At 44.2% G+C, this 19,579-nt stretch overlaps 1 protein-coding gene across 2 annotated transcripts in view; it reads right to left on the bottom strand.

Annotated features, from left to right (window-relative positions):
- kdsr (3-ketodihydrosphingosine reductase) overlaps positions 1-10,473 on the bottom strand; it is a 42,418-nt gene extending 31,945 nt beyond the window's left edge. For both annotated transcript variants that reach the window (XM_080205401.1, XM_080205410.1), the window contains exons 1-2: positions 10,147-10,473; positions 1,691-1,780 (exon numbers count right to left, since the gene is read on the bottom strand). In XM_080205401.1, the coding sequence (XP_080061527.1) occupies positions 1,691-1,780; positions 10,147-10,323 (267 nt within the window). In that variant the 5' untranslated portion in view covers positions 10,324-10,473. The remainder of the gene's footprint in view (positions 1-1,690; positions 1,781-10,146) is intronic.
- Positions 10,474-19,579: the final 9,106 nt, after the last annotated feature.

The following is a 19,579-nucleotide window of genomic DNA, read 5'->3' as shown; positions in this document are numbered from 1 at the left end:
AGACAGAAAAGGAGATTGTAAGGGTGTGAATTTTCAAACTTAAAAAGATGGCTAAAGGACTTATGCCAATGACAGGATGAAGAAAATGGAGGTTGTAGAGCTGGAGGCACACAAAAGCTCTTGCAGGGCTAGAGAAGATTACAGAACTGGGGAAGGGCAATGCCATGGAAAGATTTGTGCACAAGGATGAAAAAAAAAAGAGTTGCTGGGTTCAGAGCCAATGCAGGTCAGTGGGTAGATGATGCCAGGTACACAGGACTTGATGCAAGTTAAGATAAAAACAGAATTTTGGAAAATAATTACCAAAAACAAGAAAGGAATAACATTTTCGTAGTCAATCCTAAAATAAATCCAACATCTTCCCTGTTATTGCACAATTATTCTATAGATGTTTCTCTGTCTCAAAAACAAATCAGCTTTAGTAATTTAAGCTTTGGGGTCAAGCTGTCCTGTTCTGGCCAAAGCAGAAGAATGCAAGGCACCTTGAGAGGTTGTACAGGAGATTTACCAAAATAGTTCCAGAGTTGCGGTTATTTAGCTGCAAGGTTAGGTTAGGGAAGCTGGGGTTGTTCTCCTTGGAGCAAAAGGAGATTTAGGAGAAATTTGATGGGACAAAATTAGGACAGGTTCAGATCATAGAAACCGTACAGTGCAGAACGAGGCCATCTGACCCATCGAGTCTGCACCAACCACAATCCCACCCAGGCCCTAACCCCATATCCCTACACATTTACCCACTAATCTCTCTAATCCACGCATTTCAGGAAACTAAGGGACAATTTTAGCATGGCCAATCAACCTAACCTGCACATCTTTGGACTGTGGAAGGAAACCGGAGCACCCAGAGGAAATCCACACAGACATGAGGAGAATGTGCATACTCCATACAGATAGTGACCCAAACTGGGAATTGAACTCAGGTCCCTGGAGCTGTGAAGCAGCAATGCTAACCACTGTGCTACCATGCCATAAGGTAGACAAGGAAATACTCTTCTCATTAAGGGGTGGTAGAAACAGATGACCAAGAATTTCAAACCAAAATTACATAGGAGGAAATAAACCTGCAGGGTTGTGCTGGTGAATAGGACCAACTTGATTGCATAAGAGAGCTGGCATGGACCCAATGAGCCAAATGATCTCCTTGTGACATAAATGACTCTACGCAACTGTCTTGATTTTAAAAGCTTTAGCATTAATACAAATTCGTAACCAATATTAGCTTAATCAAGTTCAATAAGTGCTAATCAAATCAGAGTTGGACAGGTAAATAGAATTTTCTCCATAATCTGAAACTGCAGATCTTGGCAATAACCCAGGAACACAGCTACAAAGTTATTTCAAAACCATGGACCTTGTATGATGATTGTTTAGGATGTTAATTGCTTTATGAAAAGAAACCAGACTATCTATAATTAGACAGTGTCTGTTGTCGTGATGTTAAAATACTTTTCAATATTGAATAGAGTCAAGATGACTCTTAATTCTTAACTACAAGTTGTAAATTGGAACTTGTTTGAAATGCCAGAATTAAAACTAAATTCTTCTTTCCCACACAATCTGACAATTTGATTTAATCAATATAAGTCAGATAATCATTGGCTTGGATAAAAATATTTTACACCAGAATGATCCTTCAACAAACCATGAAAATGTAGCAGTCAGATTCCCATTAACTGAACCAGTCACATACCTCATCCCGAGCCACCAGGGTTATAAAAGCACCGTGTTTGAAGCACTCAATGGCAATACATTTTCCAATACCACTTGATCCTCCAGTCACCTGTATGTAAAAAAAAATCCACTAACTAAAAATAGCATTTCTCGCTGATGAAAGGAACAATTCTATTAAAAGCCACTTTTTCAATTTATATTAAACTTATTGCACTGCAGATACACAGCAAGTTCAGCAAAATCTACAACGAGGACATGAGGTTTCATACTTGTAAATAGTCTGGTATCAAGAAATGCAGAATATAAAAATGGAACTGGGGTGCTTCAATGTTGCAAACGCATGTTGGAATCTATTCAACAAGATACATGTAAAATTGTTTAATTTTCGCCTCCTTTCCTCTTTAGGTTTTTATCTTAGATTTTTCTCATCTTCACAACACTTGCAGAATGACAAAACTATAAATGGCTGAACGGAACCATTTTTTGTTGCACCTAACCTACATTAAACATTAATCCGGGAAGTCTGATGATGGGTCACAATTTGAAAGTTAAAAACTTTCTCCTGCCATATACTGGCAGACTGGTATTTATTTAATTTTATAAGTTAGTTGTTGACAAACATGAAGCAATGCATCAGTATGTTATTGGAACAAAACTAATAGTAGCCATAGCACTGGGCACTAACAGAAAAACAACTCCTGAAAATTGGTTTCCAAGTTCAAGCTTTTTTGTAAAAGACTTGAGTCCCACAACAAAGGCAAAACAAAAAATACCAGGCAAAAAATTAAATAAAGTAAAGGCATAAATTATCTTTATAAAGCTCCAGAGATATTATGGTTGAAAGATCAACTCAGATTTTAAGGAAGAGGAAAAAGAGTGATCCAAAGTCAGAAGAATGGAGCAAGTAAATTGGAACAAATGACTGGCAAATATTTTCCTCGAACAGAATAGGGCAAGGCTCTGGAAATGAACGTGCCTCAATATCAAAGTGAATACAGTTGAATGAAAAGAAAGGTGTTATGTGAGCGTAGATTCAGACCTGACAGCGATGGATTAAGTAAAATATGCAAAGGTTAGAGGCCAGTGAAGAAGTTGTTTCAGAAACTGATTCTTTAGCAAAAGTAGTAAAAGAATCAATGTAATTTATCACCCAATCATATTTTTCAGTAATGACCCATAACATTACAAATTTATTACATTATGCATATACCAGCAATTGAACAAACAAAACAACAAATAAAGGCCCCACCACAAACAGCATAGAATCTCTACAGTGTAGGAGGCCATTCGGCATTTCGGTGAATTACTTGTTTCTTTTGTAATTTTGATTAAGAGAAGCATTGAGCATTACAATTCTCAACCCTAAATAAAGCCATAGAATCATTAACTGGCTTAACAGAGCAGACAAATCAAGTCATTTTTTGGATGAGATATTCAACTGTCTTCTCACAATGCAGAAACATAACAGGAATTCCAGATGGAGCAAACAAAGGGCATGTGTAGGCAATATTTACATGGCACAGTTAAGAGAGAAAATAAAGAATGTGCTACCACCGAGGCAAATGGTGGAGGCAACAATACCAAAGACAACAAAAGTCAGGAGAAACAGCAAGCCAAAAGCAGTTTCACAAGTTGCCATTGGGATCTGATTCAAGCAGAGGTTCTCTTTGCTAGAGAATAATCAGAAACTCGGGAGGAAATTAGCAAGTGACATAACAGTTAACTGGCCACGTATCACACCCAAATATTGGCATGTCATTACATAAACTTTCAGATAAAACTTGTAAAAATCAGACACAATTCAGCTGTTAAGGTGGTTGCTGCAAATCATGCAAGTTTTAATCTTTGAGCAACAGACAGTATCTATAGTTTCTGGCAAATACATAAGTAAATGCATGTGGGCAAACATAAAAGACTAGAGTTTCCAGACAGCCCATTTCCTTGTTTCATACAGGGCAAAATGGAAGATCGAAACTCAATTTGTGGCGTGGAAGTGAATGGCCATTATCATCTTCCCATTGCTTCACGTTGGCCACCCCCACCCAAACTAGAGTGGATAGGCCTTAGAAGTGTTGAATCAACAACAATGATGTGGAATAAATGTGAACATCACTTTTCATTTGGAAAAGACCTTGAGTGTGTGAAAAGCCACATGGTGAGACAGTCATATTTTCTTTATCTACAAAAAAAAACAGCTGAAAGCAGTTTGCGCTGATCAGATCCAGCAGACTCATCAGAAGCATCATTTTAATCAGTCTGTGAACTGAACTTGGAAACTAGCTACAGGGCATACAGCAGCCAACAAAAGTAGTTAACCTTCCCAGTTTTTACCAGAAGAACCAGCTATGAATCCTTCACTTTTTGTTTTCCTGTCACCAAGTTACTTTATTTACACCATACATCTGTGCACAGCCAGCCCTCCAGTTGCTCCCTGATGAATGCAGACTGGGAGTCTGACCCACCTGCTTTAAATAAGGAGCATGAGGCTCCCCAATTTAACCATCAATTCAACTTTAAATTATCAATTTATCATTCAAGCAGCTATAAAGGTAGGAATTTTGAGATTGCAAATTAAAGACTGAATTAACTGTAGTCTGTAGTGAACCCTTATTTGTAGTGGACAGTGCACAGGTACATCATTTTGCTTTAATTTGGAGGGGGTCTGAGAATAAGTAACCTTATTTACTTTTAAACTCACAAAAGTTTGCTGCTGGACCATTTAATTGAAGTACAAACTCTAAGGTCAAGAAAAGGCATACCTCTTTCCATATAAAACACACTGATTCTGGGCAATAACAAAATAAATACATTCCGTCCATGACACAATGAGATGAGAAACAATATGAGCTTAATAGAATTTTAAGGTATGCTTTCCAGACATTATGCAATAACAGCAGTTTTAAAATAGTCAAGAACAATTTCTAAAGATAGAAAAGTCAATAGTGTTGCAAGATTAGGGTCTAGAAAGTGAGACATGACTGGCAGTAAATAATAGTGGTATTTTCTTCAAGAAATACAGGGACTGAAAGCTGAATAGTGTGACATGCACCAAAGAGTTTAAATAACAGCTAAGCAATCACATTCAAACCATGCAAACATTTAACAATCATGTCGTACAAATTTAACCAATTCAGAAATAGAAAATGCCCAGTGGAGGATTAAAAGAGGAAATAAAGTTACAAATCAATACACCATTCCTATATTAAATTTATGTCCTTCAGTGCCTGTAATCATCTAAGTATTTCTTTGAGGATCTGAACAAGACCACAACAGTACCTTTCCTTTGAATTCAGTCAAACTTCTGGCTGGCCTTGATTGCTCTAGGCATTATGAGGTAAACCAGTTCTGAAATTCGGTAAATTATACAAGGGATCTTTTAAACTTAATACAAGTATTAGCTCTATTTTGTAGAGTTTTGAGCTTTGTGACATGAAGAACTCTGTCATATGACTGGGTACTTAGGGCTTAAGATCAATTTCAGCATATGCATTTTTGTATTCTTTCAATCTGGGGCACTTTGCGCAGCACACATTTTGACCAAATGTAGTCAGTGTAAAACAACAACAGGTTATGGACAGAATCTGAAATAAATTAGATGCCTGAGGATAAATAGCATGCATTTGAAGCGTATTGGCCATTTGGCTATCCCACTTAAAGTCAGCTTGAATGTGTATATCCAGGAATTTCCAGGTTTTCACCCGTCAGGATGAAATTGATCAGCTCTATGTCAAGAGACACCTGCTCATGTTTACTGAAATCCACGTGGATATTATATTCAATTGCACTTAACTGCATACTGTTCTGAGGGGAAGCAAGTGAATTTCAGTGAAAAGGTGAGTAAGGTGAGTACAGCAAATGAAAATGAACGTGGTGTAGAAAGTTGAATTGAGGTTTAAAAAAAGTGAGGTCAGGATCAGGGGACAATTGGTAGCATAGACAAGGTTGGGATTGTTCTTGGTCTCCAGCACGACTCTAGAGTAAGAGGAGAACTTGATTGCTGAGAAAGAAAAGCATTGCCAGTTCAGTCAGGTGAGGCAGTTGACAGCTATAGTATATGCACAAGTTATTGTGAGGCCCACAGATTGGGGTCCATATTTGTGACTCTTGTATCTGTGAGTGACAATGCAACATCTACTGTTAGCTATCCAGACAATTACTAAGCAGGTCACTGGCAAAAACAAGCAATATTGGTGCAAGCAATGGACAAAAGGAGCAGCAACTATAATGGTTATCTAGTGAGATTTGGGAGACAATTTTTCTCCTCCCAGGCAGATCAAATACATAGAAACATAGGAATAGGAGGGGGCCATTTGGCCCTTTGAGCCTGTTTGCCATTCATTATGATCATGGTTGACCATCCAACTCAATAGCCTTATCCTGCTTTTTCCCCTATGTAACCTTTGAATGTATTCAAAAGACGGCTGGATCAATGGTTTGGCATCAACTACTTCCAGTGTTAATGAATTCCACAGGTTCACCACTCTTTGGGTAAAGAGATGTCTCCTCAACTCTACCCTAAATGGCCTACCCTGAATCCTTAGATTGTGACCCCTGGTTCTGAACTCCCCCACCATCAGGAATGTCCTCCCTGCATCTACCCTGTCTAGACATGTTAGAATTTTTAATTATCTATGAGATTGCCCTCTCATTCATCTGAACTCTAGCTTAACCTAGTCAATTCCTCCTCACACATCAGTCCTGCCATCCCTGGAATTAGACTGGTACCTTCACTGCACTCACTTCAGAGCAAGAACATCCTTTCTGAAAAGGAGACCAAAACAGCACACAGTACTCTAGGTGCAGCCTCGCCAAGGCCCTGTATAATTGCAACACATCCCTGCTCCTGTACTTGAAACCTCTCACAATGAAGGCTAACGTGCCATTTGCCTTCTTTACCATCTGCTACACCTGCATGCTTATCTTCAGGTGACTGGTACATAAGGACACCCAGGTCCCACTGCACACTCCCCCACTCTCAATTTATAGCCAGATAGTAATCTGCCACCTTGTTTTTGCTTCCAAAATGAATAACCTCAGATCTCAACGTTCTAATGAAAGCTCACACACCAGAAATGTTATCTCTATTCCCCCCTCCACAAATGCAGCCAGACCCGAGTATTTCCAGCATTTTCTGTTTATGTTTTGGAATGTTTAAAACGAGACCGGCTGAGAAAGAAGAAATGGTTGGAGCCAAAGATGGTTTTGCCTGCAACGTAGATTCTGTGGGAAAAAAACCTGGTGACAAGATTGAGGAACTGTTACAAATTTCAGAGAGACTAATGGAGGTACTAAACTGATAGTGAAAGTTTCAACCAGAGACAACTGGGGCAGAAATGAGGGGGTTGAGTGGTAATTCATGGCAGACAAGGGCAAGAGTAGTGAGAGAGGAATTAAAATGATAATTACCAAACATCTCGGACAAATCAAAAGTCCTAGAGATGGTTAGCATAATGATCAGCTGGGGGACTTTGTTGAATGTATAAACAGGTAGACAAAAATGATGTTAAGAAAGAGAGGTGTAAAGAGAAAAAAGCCTTCCAATCAGGTTATAAATATAATTGCACTCTTCGGGATAAGGTTGTGAATAGAGGATTGTGTTTGTAAACAATTTATATTGGACACGTTGAGATGGGAATGGGTAGCAACAGACTTCCTGGAGAAGTGCAAAAGAAAATCAGAACACATGGGGAAACTCTGGTGTGAAGTCAGAGCAAACATGGAAGGTGAAGATGGCAAACAGATTGCAAAGTTTGCGCCAAGGAGCAAAGCAAGCGAGGCATATGCCATGAGATTGAGGTTAGGCAACAGGTAGCCACTGGGTAGAACCACAATGATTTAACGTAGAATGTTCGAGTGGTGTGAAAGCCACCTGCCTTCGACAGACAAGAACCTGGGTAATGGCAGGACAAAAGTAGAAGAGTGTTCAGAAAAAAAAACCTTTCAAGTCAATATTAAGCAAAAGATACATGAAAGGGCAGAAAATAAATCTCTGCAAAATTCAGGATAAAGATGCAATATAAACATCACTAACAAGTGCATGATGTTAAATTACTAAAAGATAAAGTTAGTGAGGGGGGGGGGGGGGGCAAAACACAAGTATTTTTACCTAAAAGGTAACTGTTTAAGAAAGAGCTCCTTGTGGCATAACACCTGCAACTGAAGCACTTGTTATTCAGCCTATGCAGCTCTAGTCTTGACAGTATAAAAGATAATGTGCAGCAGTGATTTCATTGGAGAGCAAATTCTGATTCTTCCTTCTCTCCCTTGCTACCAGTTATCCCATCAGGCTCTCATCCTTGGCCCCCCAAGTCATCTCACTTCCTTCTTCATTTTACCACTTGGGGGAAGCATCCTTTCCTCAGCAGTCCACTATCCTGTTCTGCGCAGCTTGCATCCTTCTCCCTCTATCCCTCCAGCAGTCTTTCCCTCCCCCTCAACCTCTCTTCTCTCCAAGATCACATCACCCCTCCACCTCAGTGTCAGCAGCTCCCCATCCCTCAGGGGCAGCCTCTCTCCTTCCACCCCAAGGGCCACTCTGTCTCTCCGCGTCCCCCCCCCCCCCCAACCACTGCAGTGTCTCTATCCCCACCGCCCCCCCAACCATATTGCCTCTCCCCATACCCCTCCTCCAATCCAGAGAGCCTCTCCCCTACAGGCATCTTCACCATCACCCAAGGGCAGCTTCTCTGCTATCCTTCAACCACTTCCCTTGCTCCCCCATCTTCGCCCCTCCAGGGGCAGCCTCCTCTCCTACCATACCCCCACCAACCAACGTCCTTTCTCTCCCCCTCCCCCCACCAACCACCTTCCCACATCGCAGACAGCCACCCCACCCCCAGGCACCCCCTTCTCTTCCTCCTCCACACACCCCAGGAAGTCTTCTCCCTCCCCCTGCTCCCCAGGCAGATCCCTCTTGCCTATTCTCCCTCCCCCATCCCTTCTCTTCCCACCCTCCTCCCACCAAACCCCCCCCCACGCACACCCCCCCCTTCTCCTGTCTCCCCACCAAACCCCCCCACGCACGCCCCCCCCTTCTCCTGTCTCCCCACCAAACCCCCCCACGCACGCCGCCCCCTTCTCCTGTCTCCCCACCAAACCCCCCCACGCACGCCGCCCCCTTCTCCTGTCTCCCCGCCCACCCCCACGCACGCCGCCCCCTTCTCCTGTCTCCCCGCCCACCCCCACGCACGCCGCCCCCTTCTCCTGTCTCCCCGCCCACCCCCCCCTTCTCCTGTCTCCCCGCCCACCCCCACGCACGCCCCCCCCTTCTCCTGTCTCCCCGCCCACCCCCACGCACGCCCCCCCCTTCTCCTGTCTCCCCGCCCACCCCCACGCACGCCCCCCCCTTCTCCTGTCTCCCCGCCCACCCCCACGCACGCCCCCCCCTTCTCCTGTCTCCCCGCCCACCCCCACGCACGCCCCCCCCCTTCTCCTGTCTCCCCGCCCACCCCCACGCACGCCCCCCCCTTCTCCTGTCTCCCCGCCCACCCCCACGCACGCCCCCCCCTTCTCCTGTCTCCCCGCCCACCCCCACGCACGCCCCCCCCTTCTCCTGTCTCCCCGCCCACCCCCACGCACGCCCCCCCCTTCTCCTGTCTCCCCGCCCACCCCCACGCACGCCCCCCCCTTCTCCTGTCTCCCCGCCCACCCCCACGCACGCCCCCCCCCTTCTCCTGTCTCCCCGCCCACCCCCACGCACGCCCCCCCCCTTCTCCTGTCTCCCCGCCCACCCCCACGCACGCCCCCCCTTCTCCTGTCTCCCCACCCCCCTTCTCCCCACCCCCCTTCTCCCCACCCCCCTTCTCCTGTCTCCCCACCCACCCCCCTTCTCCTGTCTCCCCACCCACCCCCATCCCCCCTCCTCTCCTGTCTACCCCCCCACCCCCATGCATGCCCCCACACCACCCCCCCCGCCCCATCCCAGTTGGGCAGCTTCCTTTCCTTCCCCCACCCACCCCCTTCCCAGGCAGCCTTCTCAAACTACCCCCCCACCCCCATAAATAGCCTCCTCTCTTCCCTCCATACCCCAGGGGCAGCCTTATCTCCCCCTCTCCACCCCCAGGGAGGAGCCTCCTCTCCCACCCCCAGGGGCGTAGCTCATCTCCACCTCCCCCCTCCGCCCCATCAGGGGCAGCCTCCTGTCCTGCACCCCCCCCTCCGCCCCATCAGGGGCAGCCTCCTGTCCTGCACCCCCCCCTCCGCCCCATCAGGGGCAGCCTCCTGTCCTCCACCTCCAGGGGCAGCCTCCTGTCCCAACACCCCCCTCAGGGGTTCCCTCCTCCCTTCCCTCCGATCTCAGGGGCAGCCTCCCCTCCTCCCACCCCGTCACGGGCGGCCTCCCCTCCCCACCCGGCAGCCTCTCTCTTCCACCCGGTTCCCTTGCTGCTCCTCCTACTGTTTATGGTACGGTGATCTGGACCCAGCAGGCCCAGCGACCGCGGCTCATCCACCTGTTCCCACCGAGCTCTCACTCACCACAACGTGCGACCCGTTGAGTTTGAGGGGTTTGGGGCTGATGAGCGGGGAGACCATGTACAGCAGCAGGACGAAGGCCACGATGAAGGCCCCGACTACCAGCAACATGATAAACAGCAGCGGCCTCCAGCCTGAAAACTGACTCCACAGAGTAACACCCTCCTCCAGGAAGAACATTTAAAACACTCGGCAAAGGCTCTCGGTGACGGAGAGACACAGAGGGAGGGGCTGTAGTTAATAGCAAAACCGAGAATCCACCGCCCGAAATGGGAATCAACATCAAAGTTATCACCGAGGCCCCAGAGCCGCCAATCAGCCGGGGGGCGGGGCCGCTGAGAGGCGGGGCTTTCTGGTGCTGCTTATCGCCGGTGGCGGGGCTTGGTGACGGCGCGCGGCTGGCGGTTTGGGGGCGGGGCTTGGCTGGTGGTTTGGGTGCGGGACACATCGGAGTCTTAGTTCAGGGCAGGGGGCGGGGCTTAAATTTGGAGGGGGTGCTGGGGCGTGAAGGGTCCTTACACTTGCGCGGTAGGCGCGGGAGAAGCTTTTATTTAATAGTTCCTATTTTCAATAATTGGATTGTGGAGTTGATGGGCTGCAACATGGGCCTGACAGTTAGCAAGTGCCCAATTTCCAACTAATGCCAATTTTGACAACCTTTCCTGTTGCAAAGTGTCTCGAAATAACCTGGACTGTTTCTGCAAGTCAAATTCAGTTACAGTGACAATTATTAGCACTTTCTGTAGCCATCCACTAATACTTCCTCTACCTCATGCCCGACGCATTTTGGTTGCAATCTCTCCCAACTATCACTGACCTAATTTGCTCTATCCGCTCCTATACAGGATATAATCCATCACATTTCTCCCCCTCAACTCTGAAGGAGATTCATATGGGCTCGGAAAATTATTTCTGTTTCTCTCTCCGCAGAAGCTGCCAGACCTGCTGAATTTTTCCAGCATTTTTTGATTTTATTCTACATTTTATCAACGTTGACAAGAAATATTGGAAATCCAGTTGCACACAATACTCAAAGAGTGCACTGTCATCCTGTGAAGGAAGCTTCACTTTCCAGAAATCACACAACCTCTACTTGGCAAAGAATTTGTGTTACTCTGCAAAGATTGAGATTGTAAGTTAGCCCAGTACAGCTTTTCTTAAATAGAAAGTGCCCAATGCCCAAGTAATGTCATTTTTGGTAATCATTCCTGTTCTATAGTGTCTATAAATAATCTGGAGTAATCAAAGATAAAATTTCTCTCCTGGTCCTTCGTTCCTGAGCCTATCTGCAGCCTTTGACACGGTTGGCCACAAAAACCACCTCCAACCCCTCTCCAATTCTAGCTGGTTCAATTTTTCTCTTGGGTATCTCCAAAGGATCCATCATTTTTCTTCTATTTTTCATCTTCATGATGCTTCTTGGTGATATCCTCCAAAGATGCAACATTGTGAAGTTGTACGAATGAAGTAGTGGCATGATGGGAAAAATGGTCAGGTATTTGGTACAAAATAAGGAACACTGACTCCACATAACCTAAGACATGAATAAGACCGAGAAGGTCAAGACCTGATAAGGTTGATTCCACATGACCTAGTGAGGCGAGATAAGGTCAGAAGTGACAAAGTCATCGGCCTTCTTCTGTTATATCAAAAGGACAAGATAAAAGTATGAACAATGAGACAAAGAGGTCTCGGAGGTCACCGGGTTATAACACAATTAATGATGTTGCTACTGTTTGTATTACTAATCGAATTCCTGAAGTCATGTAAACGGATAAGAAAAAGGTATAACTGTTGAATTGATTCTTTATGTAAGGGCGGACTTGAGAGCAGAAGTAGCAAGTCATAACAACGGCTCTCTGAACTCAAGCTTTTGCCAATACTGCACGCAGTCTTTCGGAAATAAAGATAAGTTGTTGGAATGAATTTTGTTGCATCTCTCTACCACAGTCAAGAAGCAGGAAAAATTTCCATTTCAACATTTTGCGCTGTGAGCAGAAACCAATACTCTGGGTGAATTCTGTAGGGGACTGAAGAAGTGATCGACCCCTCATCCCTTATAGAGGATGCTAACAGGCGATGGTACTCAAATCTAAATTGGACTGTGAGTAGGGTGTTTAGGGTCAGGGACCCAATGAGTAGAGTGTTGAGGGTCAGGGACCCTATTGCAACTAGCCTAAGGTCAGGGACCCCTTGATCTCGTTTTAGAAATGGATCATGGTTACATAGACTCAATTTGGGTCAGGGACCCTGTGATTTTTGGGTCAGGGACCCTGTGATTTGATTTTGGTACTAGTTTGGGTCAGGGACCCTGTGATTAGATTTTGGTACCAGGAATTCTTTTTATTACCGTTTCTGCCAGGGGCACGGTATATTGATGTTAAGTGACTGGTTTTTAGATGAGACGGGACAAATTCATTAAACAGATGAGGATGAAGGGGTGGGATCCACCTCACCCACTAGACCAACAATGGAAATGGTTGAAAAGGAAAAAAGGGACAGAACTAAGAAAATTGGAGTTCTCTTAGTTCACCAATTGACCGGATTAATTGAACAGGTCTCAGTCTTGGATTAAAAAATGGGCTGATGACAAGGAGAGAATTAAAACATCGGAATCACAGATTAGACAGTTAGAAAAGAGAAACCAAACAAAGAAGATAGGAATATTGTTAATACACCAGTTAGCTGGACTAATTGAGCAAGTAGTCACTTCCACGGTCTTCACGGAGGAGGACACAAATAGCTTACCGAATATTAAAGATAGAGGGGTGGTAGGAGATGAGGTCCTTAATACAATTACTGTTACTAAAGAGGCAGTGCTTGGTAGACTAACGGGACTGAAGGTAAACAAGTCCCCGGAACTGGATAGAATGCGTCCCAGGGTACTGAAAGAAATGGCAGAAATAATAGCAGATGCGTTAGTAGTTATTTATCAAAATTCACTGGACTCTGGGGAAGTGCTGGCAGATTGGAAAACAGCTACTGTTACGCTGCTGTTTAAAAAAGGTAGCAGACAAAAGGCAGGTAACTACAGGCTGGTTAGCTTAACATCCATAGTTGGGAAAAATGCTAGAATCCATCATTAAAGAAGAAATAGCAGGACACCTAGAAAAGAACAGTTTGATCAAGCAGACGCAGCACAGATTCGTGAAGGGGAAGTCTGTTTGACGAATTTACTGGATTTTTATGAAGATGTGAGTAGTGCGGTAGACAGAGGGGAACTGGTGGATGTGGTGTTTTTAGATTTCCAGAAGGCATTCGATAAGGTGCCTCAAAAGGTTGCTGCAGAAGGTTAGGGTACACGGAGTTAGGGATAAAGTGTTAGCGTGGATTTGAGGATTGGCTATCTAACAGGAAGCAGTGAATTGGAATAAATGGGTGCTTTTCTGTTTGGAAGTTGGTGACTAGTGGCGTGCCACAAGGATCAGTGCTGGGGCCTCAACTGTTTACCATATACATAGATGATCTGGAGGAGGGGGCTGAGTGTACGGTAACAAAGTTTGCTGATGACACGAAGATGAGTGGGAAAGTGAATGGTGTGGAGGACGCGGAAAGCCTGCAGAGAGATTTGGATAGGCTGAGTGAGTGGGCAAGGACCTGGCAGATGGAGTATAACGTTGGCAAATGTGAGGTTATCCACTTTGGAAGAAATAATAGTAAAATGGAATATTATTTAAATGGTGAAAAGTTGCAGCATGCCACTGTGCAGAGGGACCTGGGGGTCCTCGTGCACGAATCGCAAAAACTCAGTCTGCAGGTGCAGCAGGTGATCAAGAAGGCGAATGGAATGTTGGCCTTTATAGTGAGGGGGATAGAATATAAAAGCAGGGAGGTCTTGCTGCAACTGTACAGGCACTGGCAACTGGAGTACTGTGTGCAGTTTTGGTCCCCTTATTTGCGAAAGGATATATTGGCCTTGGAGAGAGTACAGAGAAGGTTCACTAGGCTGATACCGGAAATGAGGGGCTTAGCTTATGAGGAGACATTGAGTAGATTGGGCCTGTACTCGTTGGAGTTTAGAAGGATGAGGGGGGATCTTATAGAGACTTACAAGATAATGAAGGGGCTAAATAGGGTAGAGATAGAGAGATTCTTTCCACTTAGAAAGGAAATCAGAACTAGAGTGCACAGCCTCAAAATAAGGGGGGGGTCAGTTTAGAACAGAGTTGAGGAGGAACTTCCTCTCTCAGAAGGTGGTGAATCTCTGGAATTCTCTGCCCATTGAAGTGGTGGAGGCTACCTTGTTGAATATGTTTAAGTCATGGGTAGATAGATTTCTGATCAATAGGGGAATTAAGGGTTATGGGGAGCAGGTGGGTAAGTGGAACTGATCCACTTCAGATCAGTCATGATCTTATTGAATGGCGGGGTAGGCTCGAAGGGCGAGATGGCCTACTCCTGCTCCTATTTCTTATATTCTTACTAAGAAGTGAAGTGAGGATAAAAAAGATTAGGAAATTAGAATTCAGAGTAAGGGAACTGGAGAAACAAAACCAAGTGTTAGAAGACCACTGCAGGGCGACATTACCTCCCTACCCCGGCAGTATGACCATGAAACTGGGGGCAACTTCGACACTGAGGAGGAGGTCTGCGACCTTGCTCCGGTAGTGAGGGGAGGAACAGTAAATAATCCCATTGACCGATTTAAATCCTTCACACCAGGGGAAAGACATCAGATCCTGGTGTCACTGGGAAAATTCCAGCCCTGGAGTGCAAATGCCAAATTTTGGTATTATCATCGTCCAACAAGAGATATAGTTAACACATTCTGGTTCATCCCCTTGAACTTTAACTCACAGGATAAATTTTTCTTCACAGTAGGCGATAAGCAGCATACATGGACTAGACTCCCACAGGGATTCCGTAATAGCCTGGTCATATTTCACCCAGCAATGAGCAATTTCTAGAACAATTGGAACTCCCGAAAGGGAGCACAATCTTACAGTATGTAGACAATATTTTGATAGCCTCTGAAACTAAAGCAGAACATCAGACAGCATTATACTCAATCTTGAAGCACTTAGAAGATCAAGGGTTAAAGACAAATCCGAAAAAGGTCCAAGTAGGAAAGACCCAGGTGTAATATCTAGGACATGACTATATGACTGTTTGGGGGAGAAGGGGAATTTGTCACAACAGGAGGCACCCAAATCAAACATGGCCAGATTTATTAGAGGCCAGTGAGCTCCCATCTGTAAAGGGTTAAAAAGAAACAAGCAGGCTGACTCTGTTTGGTACAGAGAGAGAGAGAGGGTGTAATTGTCCGATCGAGAGCCTCATGTGGTGTAATAGGGTATAGCCAATCAAAGTGAATTGTTTCAAGTTTAATAAATTATGTAGGGATCGGACAGAGATTTGAGCTCTGCCATGTGGGAAAGGTGGCATTACATTACATCTGAAAAGTTATAAGGAGAATTAACCATTTAGGCACACAGTAGATTTGATTTTGTACTTGCCTGTGTTGTTTAAAAAGGCAGAGCTGTAGAAATAATTAATCATGTAGATTGTTGCACATCAGAATGCTTTCAGTATTTCTTTGTGCATCTGTGCTCCAAGTGATAAGATCCAGTTGTGTGCTCTTGTGAAATTTTTTTTTACTGTGCCAGAATTGTAAGAATGTGCAAGTGTCTTAATTTAGTAGGGATATTTAAAGGTGATAAAAATAGACCTTATTTTGCATTTTCTGGATCAGACTTTTGTTAATTTAAAAATGTGTTCTTGCTAGAACTGACAATGAAAGAATTATTCCTAAGTGTTTGAAGAGTCCATCTGAGTGAACTTACTCCCCCCACCCTTCTGCTGAAACAAGTGGAGAATCAACCCATTCTGTACCAGACAGGATGTATCTTGGTGTTGTAAGACTTGCAGTAATTTTGGGACATAAAGTCAAAAAAACTAACAGAAAAGGCAGTTATATAAGGTAGCATAAGTGCGTGTGTTTAAAACGTGTGCAAGTAGTGAATCAACTACAAACCTGGAGTAGAGCTGATCACAAAGCACACTCTGTTGTAATCTTAGTTTTTGTATTTCAGTGTGTTTGTGTGGTCTGGTCATTTGTCTTTTGTGAAATATTTATTGCGGCATTAAATACAATGCTTTACATTTCAGTTTCAACATCAAAGAGGCTGAGAAATTGTTAAACTGTTAAGATTTCTTGAATTTACTTCTGTTTTGAGTTTAATTAGTTTGGAAGAAAGACGAATGAAGATGACTTTACTCATTTTAGAATGCATGTTGGAAGCCTCCATGTGTTTCCATGTGTGTTTAATAAAGGGGTTGCGTAGCTATTTCCTTATTATTTGCTTTAATGTTCTTCCCCTAATTGTGATTTTACAACAGTAGGTTTGATACAGAGTTTAAATAAAAATTGGAAAGTAAATTGAAGTTTAAGAAATGATGTAGACCTTGGAGGGAACCATGCGCTCTCTCCTTTGTCTTGAAGCAGAAATTATGTGAGCATTAATTGAGAATTTACGAGAATAAGTAACTTTGTGGAAAGAGTCGACTAGGCACCACGAGCAATCGTTAATAATGAGTTGGAGGGATAATGCACGTAGAAGAGGGATTGATGAATGTGTGGATGGGAAATCAAAGGATTGGGAAACTTTGAAATTGGAGTGTGAGCTTTGGGATAGGAAGCATCATGAGATGAAAAGCTGGAGCAAGGTTAAGAAAGCATCGGGTGATAGGCAGGTTGGGCTAGCCGAGGATCCTCCCAGTTGCCCTGGCATGCCGCTGTTTCCCTATTTAGGCGATACAGAGGAACAGGAGGAATTGACCCTTAGACCCTCCCTTTCCCCATCAATTGGCTGTTATTAAATGTGTTGTGTATACTAAGGGGGACTCGCCTGTGCAATTAGGGAATGCCCGTGCTGATTCAGCTGCCAAGGCAGCAGCTGTATTGGCCTCTGTGATAGTTCCCACTGGGGATAATCAGGCTCGAAATCAGGTACCTGCATTGGGGACGAAGGGCATGCCAGAGATAACTAAGATTCAACATTTACAGAGGGACGCCTCTGATTCTGAGTACACACGATGGTAGTCAATGTGGTGTTCATACTTCTTGGCACGGGACCTCTGGCTTACTCCAGTTGGTTAAGTTTGTATTCTGGATTCTTTATTGCCAGTACTTATTGACTATTTGCATTCTTGTACCCATCTTGGCAAGGAGAGAATGGTACAGCTACTTCTAAAGACTTGGTGGCATCCAGAATTGAATGCAGCAGCACAAACGTGGCTGGATCGATGCCTCATTTCCATGAGAAATAATAAGGGTAAAGGAATTAAATGCCCTCCTGGAACCATTCCCTTGCCAGATGGCCCTTTTGCCTGTATACAGCTTGATTTTATTGAATTATCAAAAGTACATTGCTATAAATAATTGTTTAGTAATAATTGATGTGTTTAATAAATGGATTGAAGCCTTCCCCACCAAGAATTGTACTGCACATACGGTGGTGAAATTATTGTTGACAGAAGTTATTCCTCATTTTGGGGTACCCAAAATGGTGAGCTCAGATAATGGACACATTTTGTGGCCTGGATCAATACTGAATTGTGCGAAGCGCTTGTAATTAAACAACAACTGCACTGCGCGTATCACCTGTAGGCAGCAGGAATTGTGGGAAGGGCTAACGGGACTTTAAAAGAAAAATTATCTAAATTGACTGAAGAAACTGGATGAAATTGGCTAAAGGTATTGCCCTTGGCACTGTTTCACGTGCGAATGACTCCCCATTTGCGGACTTGAGTGTCAGCTGCAGAGATCGTCTACGGTCGGCCAATGAGGACTCCCTGGGATGCCCATGAGAAACCCCTGGAGGGAGTAGACTTCCATGTGATGGAGGAATAGATGCAGAATTATTTGAAGCAATTAACACTTTCTCTGAAGTTTCTCCACTCACAGATGAAACAAGCACATCTCCCAGAGACAGCAGGGACAGCCACCTCTAGATATCCAGTGATCGAACCTGGAGACTACGTATTGGTGAAGAACTGGGATAGAAAGAAACTAGGATAACGCTGGAGCGGACCTTTTCAACTACTACTGACCACACCAACTTCCGGCAAGATTGAAGGACATTCAAGTTGGATACATTCATCCGATTACAAGAAGATTGTCTCCAACCCAGATACGAACAGAGGATGAAGATCTTCATTATATTTTTTGGACTTTCTGGACTATTTGGCCTTAATTGCCACTCGGTAGTGAAAAAGCGAACTATCTGGGGACTGAATGCCAATACCTATTTATATTTGTCATATGTGTGTGCTGGAAAATTGAATGTAAGCAAGTGTTGGGTTTGTACCCACATCCCTGTCCATTTGAGGGAAGGAATACCTCTCCAATCCCTCCCATTCCATATGCAGAGACAGCTGAATGGATTCTACGTCAAAACCGAACAGGGATCGGGGAGATATGAAAAAATAGAAATCAGCTGGCTGTGAAATGACTAGGTTTTCAGCTTGATACCAGCCTGCTTATAATCAAGCTTTACTTCCACCCTCCCTTATCCCCTCAAATGATGTGCGAGGTTCCCTATGTTTTAGTAAATCTGGGAAAGGAAAATTGATGGAGCAAAGTAGATGCAACCTTACAGCTAAGTGGCAAGAACCAGTAGCAAATCTATCTAGCAAGGGCATGTTTGTTCTTGATTGGTCCAAAGTATGGAATATAACCTCTAATAGCTCATGGGCACATATTTCCCCAACACCCTGCATGACATTGGCTGATGGTTTTATGGCCTATAATAGAAAAACTGGCAAACATAACAGCAACAGAAGCCAGGACAACTGGACAGGCACTGGCCGAGGTCTCGGCTGAGCTGGTGGCTGTTCGGACTGTGACATTACAAAATCGACTGGTTTTGGATTATCTGTTAGCCTTGCAGGGAGGAACATGCGCCATTGTACTTATATCCCAGATGCCTCTGAAAATATCACCAACCTGGCTGACCATATTAAGAAACAGGCTGCTCAAGTTCAAAAAATTTGTGAATTTCGTGACTATGACTCACTGGGTTGGTTGGGATGGTTGGGTCACAGATTATTTGATTGGATCTTTAAGGCCTTCATGCTGCTACTATTATTGCTACTGGGGATAAGATTACTTGGTTGCTTGTGTAAATGCATTATTAATCGAGTCATGGATATCCCTATTTAGTTAGTTGTCATGATATGACAAAAGGAGGGAATGTGAAGTTGTACAAATGAAGTAGTGGCATGATGGGAAAAATGGTCAAGTGTTTGGTACAAAATAAGGAACACTGACTCCGCATAACCTAAGACATGAATAAGACCGAGAAGGTCAAGACCTGATAAGGCTGATTCCACATGACCTAGTGATGTATGAGTGAGGCGAGATAAGGTCAGAAATGACAAAGTCATTGGCCTTCTTCTGTTCTATCAAAAGGACAAGATAAAAGTATGAATGATG

This window comes from Carcharhinus amblyrhynchos, chromosome 2 (assembly GCF_965287045.1).
Source record: "Carcharhinus amblyrhynchos chromosome 2, sCarAmb.v2.hapA, whole genome shotgun sequence".
NCBI classification, from domain to species: Eukaryota; Metazoa; Chordata; class Chondrichthyes; order Carcharhiniformes; family Carcharhinidae; genus Carcharhinus; species Carcharhinus amblyrhynchos.
This window is presented reverse-complemented; position numbering and strand designations above follow the sequence as displayed.